At 37.7% G+C, this 11,075-nt stretch overlaps 1 protein-coding gene across 1 annotated transcript; it reads left to right on the plus strand.

The window, feature by feature from the left end:
• Positions 1-10,360: 10,360 nt before the first annotated feature.
• LOC309827545 (deoxyuridine 5'-triphosphate nucleotidohydrolase, mitochondrial) lies at positions 10,361-10,835 on the plus strand. Its single transcript, XM_082662260.1, has one exon. It carries the CDS (start codon positions 10,403-10,405, stop codon positions 10,826-10,828), a length of 426 nt encoding a protein of 141 aa, XP_082518386.1. The 5' UTR covers positions 10,361-10,402; the 3' UTR covers positions 10,829-10,835.
• Positions 10,836-11,075: the final 240 nt, after the last annotated feature.

The raw sequence follows: 11,075 nt of genomic DNA on the forward strand, positions 1-11,075 counted from the left end.
TTTGAATCTTCTCCCTTTCTTTCTTAATGAGTTTGGCGAATGGTTTATCAATTTTTTTTATCTTCTCAAAGAACCAGCTTTTATTTTTATTGATCTTTGCTATTGTTTCCTTCATTTCTCTCTCATTTATTTCTGATCTGATCTGTATGATTTCTTTCCTTCTGCTAACTTTGGGGTGTTTTTGTTCTTCTTTCTGTAATTGCCTTAGGTGCAAGCTTAGGTTGTTTATTTGAGATTTTTCTTGTTTCTTGAGGTAGGATTTTTATTGCTATAAACTTCCCTCTTAAAACTGCTTTTGCTGCATCCCATAGGTTTTGGGTCATTGTGTTTTCATTGTCATTTGTTTCTAGGTATTTTTTGATTTCCTCTTTGATTTCTTCAGTGATCTCTTGGTTATTAAGTAGTGTATTGTTTAGCCTCCATGTGTTTGTATTTTTTACAGGTTTTTTCCTGTAATTGATATCTAGTTTCATAGCATGTGATCGGAAAAGATACTTGATATGATTTCAAATTTCTTAAATTTACCAAGGCTTGATTTGTGAATGAAAATATGATCTATCTTGGAGATGTTCCATGAGCACTTGAGAAGAAAGTGTATTCTGTTGCTTTTGGATGGAATGTCCTATAACTATCAATTAAGCCCATCTTGTTTAATGTATCATTTAAAGCTGTGTTTCCTTATTTATTTTCATTTTGGATGATCTGTCCATTGGTGAAAGTGGGGTGTAATAAAAATAATTTTAAAAGTAAAAAAAAAAAAGAAAGAAGAGAGCAACCAAACCAAAAAACAAATCCACCAATGATAAGAAGCCCTAGAAACTGTACTAAGAAACAAAGAAACAAACAAACAAAAAGGATAGACAGAACCCTAGGACAAATGGTGAAAGCAAAGGAATATGGAGAAAATCACACAAAGAAGCATATACATACACACTTACAAAAAGAGAAAAGGGAAAAAAAAAAAATATATATATATATATATACATCATTGCTCCCAAAGTCCACTGCCTCAATTTTGGGGTGATTCATTGTGTATTCAGATATTCCACAGGTGCAGGCTACATCAAGCTGATTGTGGAGATTTAATCCACTCCTCCGGAGGCTGCTGGGAGATATTTCCCTTTCTCTTCTTTGTTTTGCACAGCTCCTGGGGTTCAACTTTGGATTTGGCCCTGCCTCTGCATGTAGGTCGGCTGAGGGTGGTTGTTCTTCACTCTGATAGGACAGGGTTAAAGTAGCAGCTGATTAGGGGGCTCTGGCTCACTCAGCCTGGGGGAGGGAGGGGTACGGAATGCAGGGTGAGCCTGTGGTGGCAGAGGCCAGCATGATGTTGCAACAGCCTAAAGCGCACCATGTGTTCTCCCGGAGGAAGTTGTCCCTGAGTCACGGGACCCTGGCAGTGGCGGGCTGCACAGGCTCCCAGGAGCGGAGGTGTGGATAGTGACCTGTGCTTGCACACAGGCTTCTTGGTGGCTGCAGCAGCAGCCTTAGCATGTCATGCCTGTCTCTGGTGTACGCGCTGATAGCCACGGCTTGTGCTGGTCTCTGGAGCTTGTTTAGGCAGTGCTCTGAATCCCCTCTCCTCGCGCACCCCGAAACAACGGTTTCTTGCCTCTTAGGCAGGTCCAACATTTTCCCAGACTCCCTCCCCGCCAGTTGTGGTGCACTAGCCCCCTTCAGGCTGTGTTCACGTAGCCAACCCCAGTCCTTTCCCTGGGATCTGACCTCCAAAGCCTGAGCCTCAGGTCCCAGCCCCAACCCGCCCCGGCAGGTAAGCAGACAAGCCTCTCGGGCTGGTGAGTGCTGGTAGGCACCGATCCACTGTGCGGGGATCTCTCCACTTTGCCCTCTGCATCCCTGTTGCTGCGCTCTCCTCTGTGGCTCGAAGCTTCCCCACCACCTGTCTCTGCCAGTGAAGGGGCTTCCTAGTGTGTAGAAACCTTTCCTCCTTCACAGCTCCCTCCCAGAGGTGCAGGTCCCATCCCTATTCATTTGTCTCTGTTTTTCCTTTTGTCTTTTGCCTTACTCAGGTACGTGGGGAGTTTCTTGCCTTTTGGGAAGTCTGAGGCCTTCTGCCAGCGTTCAGTGGGTGTTCTATAGGAGTTGTTCCACATGTAGATGTATTTCTGATGTATTTGTGGGGAGGAAGGTGATCTCCACGTGTTACTCCTCCGCCATCTTGAAGGTCTCCGATCAATAAAATTTAGCTTTGAAGCTGCAGCTGGGTCAGTTTTCTCTGAACCAAATGGGGTACTTTGGGGAATTTTGTATAACTGATTTTAAAAATCAAGTCACTGATTGAAAAACAGAACAAAGGAATAGCTACCAACAATGATCAGTACATTCACTATCACCAAAAGTATTTTAAATTATACTACAGTCCTAGGCAGTTCAAAAGAACAATAAAAGCAGAAATAGGAGATGTGAATATCGGGGAGGAATTGGAAGAGAGTGCAAAATTGTCATTTTATAATATTATCTTAAAAGGAATAAAATAGAGCTAACAGAAAATCTAGATCATTGAGTAAAATGAGTTAGCACAAGATCAACAGTAGAAAATTACTTTCCTACACATAAGTAATAAGTGACTGGAAATGTAAAATCTTTAAAAAAATATCCTATTCACACATTTATAATAGCCACAAACCTCTGTTATATGTTGAAATAAGTCTAATATATAATGTGCAGGACCTACATGTTTAAAATATAAAACTTTACCAGAAGACCTAACCTGGATAAATTACTTGGTTCTGAATGGCTTGATTAAATATTAAAATTCTTATGAAATAAAATACAGAGAAAGTACAAAAATGAAGCAAAGCATTCCTCAGCAATATTTCTTCAGAATAAACAAGGAAGAAAATTGTCTCTTCTTACTGTTTGTATTTATAAATGCCTTAAATAAGAGTACAAACCACAAACAAAACTCTTTTTCTGGTTTCAGTTTGTAAATTTTTAGTTATCTATCTTGCTTCAAGGATAGAGTTTACAATATCCAAAGACTGGGAGAAGAGTTCACATTTATCTGTGGAATCTGGAAGTTGAGTTCAGGGTTTATCCACTCCATCTGAACATTAGAATCACCTAGGATCTTTAAAAATTATTGATGTCCAAGTCCGTATAGATCAATTATATCACATTTCTGGGGGTGACACCAGGCCTCTGGAAGTTTTTACTTTCGTAGGTTATTCCAAACTAAATCTAGGGTTGACAACTTCTGACTAAATTCTCCATGCCATGTTTTATGATGATGTTGAAATGTTGCAGAAAAGAGAAAAAGCAAAAGCATTGGTCTGGAAATTTGGAATTAATTGTAAATTGTTGGACTACAAAAAAATTAATGAGCAATGCATCTTAACTATTCATAGACAATATGCTTGAGAAGACTTTAAGTGTTTAGAAAAAGGATAGAATGCTTTGGAATTAAAATACGTTTTCATTCTCATAAAAGTATAAAATTGCCTAGAAAGTTAAATATCTTTGAGTCAGGCTGAGTCTGTTGCCATAGGAGATTCTGTAGAAGATGTGGGTATATTCTAAGGCTGAAGCAGAAATCCAGAGTCTCTGAGAAGACTCAGGAGGAAAGAGGTACAGACCAGTGTGGATGATCAGGAGATTGTGAAGAAGGTCAAGTACAGATCTGGGAGCAAGAAAGCTCAACCAAAATGAAAAATCCAAAAGCAGATTGAAAAATATGTAGGGTCAAATTTGAGATTTCATGATGTTTTTCTTTATTTCAGCTGTGACCTTGCAGTGACCTAGAAATAATAAATGCTGTGTCCCAGGACATTACTGCTCAGTGCTAGTTCCTTAACATCTATTTTCTGCTTTGAATATATCTAATGTCAACTTTGGAGCATCTGAAAACAAGTTAAGATGTTTTGCAAGCAATAAATTATAGTGTCTTTTTCATGCATATTTTTGCTATTATTAGAAGGCTATTTCCATAATTCAAAGGGTTTCATTTAAAAATATTGAAATGATATTTAAAAGAGTTCATTTTAAACTGAATCTTTTCAAGTTTCTTTTTAGTAGGCAATATTTTCTGTTACATGAGTCTGAACAAGCTATGCCTCTAGAAAAGTTTATTTTAAAATAAATTTGGATGTATTTTGATGTATCAAATTTCCTTTTCAGTGATTACTGTTTCAGTAACACATATTTTTGATTTGGTGTCTTTAATGTTAACACTAAACATATTTGTAGGTGGAATGGGATAGGAAAAAAAAGATTTGCAAAAAAGAAGAAACACAATTATTTTAAGTTGAAACTGCTATTTAACCTTTTGAGTTTGGTAAGGATATATTTTCTTATAATATTTTCTTTTTTAATAACCCTAAAATTATTCATCGAGTATATATTAGAACATTTCTAATATGACCAGCTACCAATTTCTTTACTTTCTAACAATATAGACCAATATATTGGAGACTAGGACTTAGTCCTCTACAAAATATTAAATCAGATTTATAAGAAGAGAAATTTCCTACTGATCTATTTGCACCTTTTTATTCTATGGCATTCAATCATTTAACAGATACTTTTATGGTCCTTAGTTGTATTAAAGTCTTAATGAATATAATCAGTGCCTTTGATGTTAAAATATAATATATTATTTTACATAGAATGTTAAAAAAATATTTGTGTTTATGAATTGTAATTTATTTTTAGCTGGTACAATAACAGATGTTCTACTGAATCCCTGTTCTACTGAATTGAAGTTCTATTGAATACCTCTAATGCCCTATGGACAGGTCAAGCAAAACCTACCAACCCTGAAATACTAAGGCCAGGGAGAATAATCTAAGGCAAAATTTCACAACTGCTCAGACCCCAAGACAACTTAACATAGGCATCAGAAGAATGAATTTAGGCCACTTTTCTATCTCCAAGAAACAATGTTGACAACTAAAACTGGAAAATTCTGACTGATATCCACTTATCAACATCATAGAGAAAAATACTAGGACAACAGTAGGCTGGAAGATCTTACCCCATAAGCTGTTTAATAATTTTGGACATACAAAATTCTTTTCCTCCTAGCTTTGTCCTGGGTCTTTGACTTAAGCCATTTTAAACTTCTTCACAGCTTCCCATAGCATGTTGTTTTGCCTCAAACATAGTTATTTTTTCTCATCATAATATTATTAGCATGTGAAGGTGCTTCTTTATGAGGTGTAGGAGTGTTGTATACTGAAATCTAAACCATGCATGATCAAATTCTCACTTTATTTTTGGATCGTCTCAATTTTATGGTCAATGGATTATAAATATTTTTCACTTTCCCCTTATTATGGCTGTCATTTCATGAGGTGTTATGGGTTGAACTGTGTCCCCCAAAATGATATGTTGAAGTATAGCCCCCAATACTTCAAAATGTGACCTTATTTGGAAATAGGACCTTTAGAGGTAATCGCTTTAGAATAAGGTCATTAAGATGGGCACTGTCCAATATGACTGCTGTCCTTATAAAAAAGGGAGATTTGACATGGAGGCAGACATGCACAGAGAGAAGATCATATGAGGACAGGTAGGGAGAAGTCAGCCATGTGTCTAGAAAGATTAATCTGCAAGTCAAGGAATGCCAGAAGCTAGAAGAGGCAAGGATGGATTCTCCCCTGGAACCATCAGAGATGCCAGCATAGACCTGATATTGGAATTCTAGCCTCCAAAGCATGAGGCTATAAATTTCTGCTGTTTTAAGGTACCCATTTTTTGGTACTTTCTTACACCAATCCTAAGAAACTAAAACATGTGATATTTGCTATCTCTACACAATCTCTTAAATTTCCTGGCTTCACAAATTTTATTTTTCAAACTCATCCTGCACATTTGAATTATAAAACACTTTCCTCATCCATTACAGTAAAGACACCTCTGATCACTGCTCTAGTATATGCATCTTAAAAAACACTGTGGATATATCTGTCAAAATAATATTCTTCAGGGTTATATTTCACTGTTTGGAATGAAGTTGTTAGTCCTGTACAGCAGTAACTGATCCTTGGCTTTAGTTAGGCTCCTTGCATCTTTCACAATTAAGAAGACCATCTACCCAAAGCAGTCCAGGTAGGAGGAATGCTCTGAAATACTGAAGAAAATCATTGTGATCACAGAAGTAAGTGATTTGAAAAATATTCCACTGCGAAGCCCTCCTAATCAGCCCTTGTGGATTTGTGTCATTATTTCTTAATGTCTCTTATTTTTATATTACTGTTATTCTAATCATTGTTGAGAAACAACCATGAGTGGAAATGGATAGCAATTTGTCTAAAACCTCAGTTACCCAGAAACCAGCTTAGTAACCAGAGATAAGTTCAAAAAGTTCTAACAGCAAAAATTCTGGACGTAGAATTCATTATGCTAAATGCATGCACCCAGATAGAAGGGAAATCCATTGGTCTCACATTCAAAGCCTATGCACCCTTAATTTATAGACAATTCTACAAGCAAAATCCACTCATTTTCAGATCAACTACACAGAAATGTAAGAAACTCCTAAAGTTTAACATATTTCATTTTATTTTTGAAGCAATGTCAATATATAAAATTCTAAATATATATAAAAATATGCACCAATAGCTTAAATTGCCTTTAAAAACTTCCATTAGCATTTTAACATTCTCTCTGCATTTTAATCTATGTATACATCTTTTATAATAAATGCTGTACATTTGCAGTATGTATCCCTTCTCCTTTATCACTGTGAGAAATGGACTATTGCCTGCCATATCAATAAACAAAGTATGTTACAGTTATCAGCGATTGCAGTCCTCTAACGTGAGCTGGTGAGCCCTGAGGAAACTCAGTAAGGAAAGAATACCTGCCATCTAGCAGCCATCAGACTGCAGCCACTCCCCATGGTGAGCCCTGAGGAAACTCAGGATGTGAAAACACAAGATACTGGCCCCAGATAGCTGAGGTGTATATCAAAGGAATGATTTCAGTGAGCCCAGACTTTTGCATCTTCCCATACACAGAAAAGTGCTACATTCCTTAACTTGACATATCTGGTTGTTTTTTTTTTTTAATTAACAATAATCTTTTGACTTTCAGACTACCTGCCCTTTGTTGCAAAACTCCTATATATTCTGGCTCTCCCCATCACATCCTTGGAGCAGTTCTCTCAGGGTTACTTGAGATGCTGCCTCCTAGGCTTGAAGTCCTAAAAATTCCTGCCAAGTAAAAGATAACTCTCAACTTTTAGGTTGTGAACAATTTTTTAAGTTGACAACTGTATATTATATCAAAGATATTTTCCATGCCATTACTTGTTGGCCACCACAACCCCTCTAACGTCAACATAATATTCCATTAAAGTCCTTTATTTCATTCCATTAAACCTGTAGATTAAAATAAGGGTGGATGCTGCCTCTGATATCTAAATATCCATAGACAGCAGCAAGCAGCGGCAGATGAACTGTGGCTTAGAGGAATGAGGTGAATGTTCATTAAAAGTTGATAGAGGAAGTCTAACATAACTATTCCTCAGTAGCTACTGGATGATTCATGGTAATACTGCATGGCTAGAGTCATTCAAAATCTCCAAATCCCCTATTTAAGAAGTCAAAAAAGCATTCAATATGAAAAACACTTCAGTCACATTTGTAGAGTGTTTAAAAGTAAAGTGAGTTTTAGCTCAGACGGGTATATTTCAGATATGGAAAATGAAATCAGGAACAACACAGATGATGCTTGATTGGGACACACTAATTATATACTACACCTGGTCGCCCAGTTTCCAGCTTCATAGCGGGGCAAAAGCACAATCAGCCATTCCATACACTGGGCAAAGAACCATGCACTGATCTGGGGGAAAAATCCCTGCTGGTAAGGAAAGATTAATGTAACCTAATCCACAGGACTGCAAGGGGTCCATCCAGTTGTGGAAACTGCTTCATTTTGAAATGAAACTAGACTTTAAAACCCGCTGAAGAAACTCTCTTGTAAAACAGAAAACAAAACCGACAAAAACAACGACAAAAAGTGATCAGCGATGTATTACTCTAATCGTTAACATGTTTTAGTTGACTTTTAAAGATATATAGAAACATTTTCTCCTCATAAGAACAATTATGAATAACTAGGCCTATTTAAATTTAAACCCCATGCTAACTACTGGATTTGCATTAGGTAAGGAAAAGGGAAATAGCATTTATTTTTTCAGAAGCATGAAATGAGACAATTGGTATGCATCACTCAACTTAATAAGTATAACATCGCTATGGAGTAACATTGTCTCCATTATTACAGATGAGGAAATTGAGTCAATAATAAATATACATGGCTAGTGAATGGAACATCCAGATTTAAAATGCCAATCTTACTCCAACATGTGTTCTTAAGCAACATGTTATACTAATTCTTCTATTCTATTAACCAGATAGGTCTTAAGTTCAGAGAACCACAAAAAATCCTTTGAAACTATTCACACCCAACTTTCCCCTCTGATTTAAACTTATCATAAAACAAAAACTCAAGCTGGAATTACTTCAGCTACCCTTGCATATCTCTCAAACTCATCAAAACACAATTCTCAACATCTGTATTCTAAGGACCAGAGGCAAAGGAAAAGAAGGTAAGAAGAGAAGTAAAGGAAAACAACTGAAAGAATAGTTCAGCTGAAAAAGATACAAAAGAAGAGGAAGTAGATGAGAAAAGAGAGAAATATAGTTCTAATTCTCTACTTTTCAGCCAATGTATTGGAGAAATACACTTACACCGCTATTGCCTGGAAATCGCTGATGAGTAAAAAATGTGCATGTGTTCTTGTATTTCATCTATGCCATTTTTTAATGTCTTAGGCTATGTTTTGAGTCCTTTGAGATTTCTGAATGCTGACAAAATGAGTGGAGAAAGTAATTCTAGAATTTAGAGGAGGACAGATGAATCACAGATTACATATTTCATCAACTGTCATCTAAGTTTCAATTTTTCTTCAACACAAATCTTCAAGAAAGTCAGACTGTCTTCATATCTTGACTTCATGACCTCTTTAGTATTTGGTATAAAAATATTTTTTTAAAAGGAAGCAGAAGGAAAAGCAAGTGCACACTGTAACTCTGTGTGCTGTCCATGGTATTTGTCCTCACTGCCTTTGCAATACCATTACTTTTCAGTACAGGCAAAGTCCCCTGATGACTGTGAGTCTATTTAGCACAAAAAGTAACATATTTTTGTATTTCACACACTTAAAAATAATCTAAGACATTAACAATACTTTTAAAGCATGGTAACTTAACCTAAAACCAAATGTCAAGGCTATTATACAGGATACTCCAATATTTGGGTTCTGGAGTGGAGAATTCTAATTCATGGTGAAAAGGGAGGTTTCTCCACACCACCAAGCAATGCTCCAGACACCAGCTGAGCATTCTACAATTCAACTGAAGTCTGACATTATCTACCCAAAGGTAGCATCAGATTCCACAGGTAAATAGTTCAATCCTACAAGACTGCCCTCCACTTTGGATGCCAATTGCAGGCTATAAAAAATTAATAAACAGAAACCTCAGTTAGAGTTGGGAGACCAGAAAGGAGAGCTCTCACAGATGGTGAAGATAGCAGAGCCCAACAGGATAGAGAAAGACTCCTCTTCTTTCCTGGAAAGGACTCAGCCAATGAAAAGGCACAGACTTTGTTTACTATACCCTCCTAACTTCCCTTTCCTCTCTATAAAAGTGTTCTCCTTTCCTTGCCCTGTGGGGACTAGCAGGTGGCTCACCATGGCTGCTGATCCCAAATTGCAATTCTCCACCAATCCTGAATAAACCTATCTTTGCTGGAGAAATATCAGGCAGTTAATTAGTTTCAGGTCAACAAAGCCCAGGTTGTGACCAGTCTTTTGACTCATGTACTACAAATTGGAGGTTCCAACAACCCACTCTAACTCAGGATGCCAATCTCAAGTGCATGTTGTTACCTGTACTTCTGACCAACTGGCTATAAATCATATTTCCATGACCTTTCCTTGGGTTTGATTAATTTGCTAGAGCATGTCTACTGGGAAAAAAAAAAAAAGCACAACATAAGAGCTGTGAGTTGAATTTTATTCAGAGTCTTACTAGGACTATAGCCCAGGAGATAGCTTCTCAGATAACTCTGAGGAACTGCTCCAAAGAGGGGGGGAAAAGCCAAGAGCCAGCATATATATTTTGGGGGGGTGGGGGGGGGGAGGACAGTGGTCCTGGGAAATAATTGTAATAAAATATATATCTTAGGGGGGGCGGGGCAGGGAGTTGTTGGCGGGAAGTTTAGAACTGGTGCGCTGCGCTCATCCTGCTGTCTCTTGTTCCGCCTGCTCCCTTTGTGCTCACATTCTGCCCTGCCATGCCCTGCTCTCAAGAGGCAGGCACAAGTCATCTCCCCCAGCAAACGGACCCGGCCTGCGGAGGAGGGCGGCATGCGGCTCCGCTTTGTCCGGCTTTCGGAGCACGCCACCGCTCCGACCAAGGGGTCTGAGCGCGCCGCAGGCTATGACCTATACAGTGCCTATGATTACACAGTACCACCTATGGAGAAAGCCCTTGTGAAAAGAGACATTCAAATAGCTCTTCCTTCTGTGTGCTATGGGAGAGTAGCTCCACGTTCTGGCTTGGCTGCAAAACACTTCATAGATGTAGGAGCTGGTGTCATAGATGAAGATCATAGAGGAAATGTTGGTGTTGTACTGTTTAATTTTGGCAAAGAAAAGTTCGAAGTCAAAAAGGGTGATCGAATTGCACAGCTCATTTGTGAACGGATATTTTACCCAGAAATAGAGGAAGTTCAAGTTTTAGATGACACTGAAAGGGGTTCAGGAGGTTTTGGTTCCACTGGAAATAATTAAAATTTATGACAAGAACAGAAAATGAGAAAATATACTTTTTCCTTGAAAATAAAGGCTTTGCTTAAAGTGAAAATATATATATATATATATATATCTTTGTAAAAGATTACTGCTTATCACAAAATCCTGGTACTTCAGGTTAATGCTTTTAGTGCTTATCTACGTATGGGAAGATTCAAGAATCTTGGGTCTTGAAACTCTTCTCAGGGCACACTGTTGGTGGGGCTCTTCAGTGGGTTGCATTTTA

Source organism: Grampus griseus (genome assembly GCF_964374135.1).
Source record: "Grampus griseus genome assembly, chromosome: 9".
NCBI classification, from domain to species: domain Eukaryota; kingdom Metazoa; phylum Chordata; class Mammalia; order Artiodactyla; family Delphinidae; genus Grampus; species Grampus griseus.

Excerpts from the sequence above, each read along its gene's own strand:
- LOC309827545 (XM_082662260.1), top strand. The coding sequence starts at position 10,403 with ATGCGGCTCCGCTTTGTCCGGCTTTCGGAGCACGCCACCGCTCCGACC.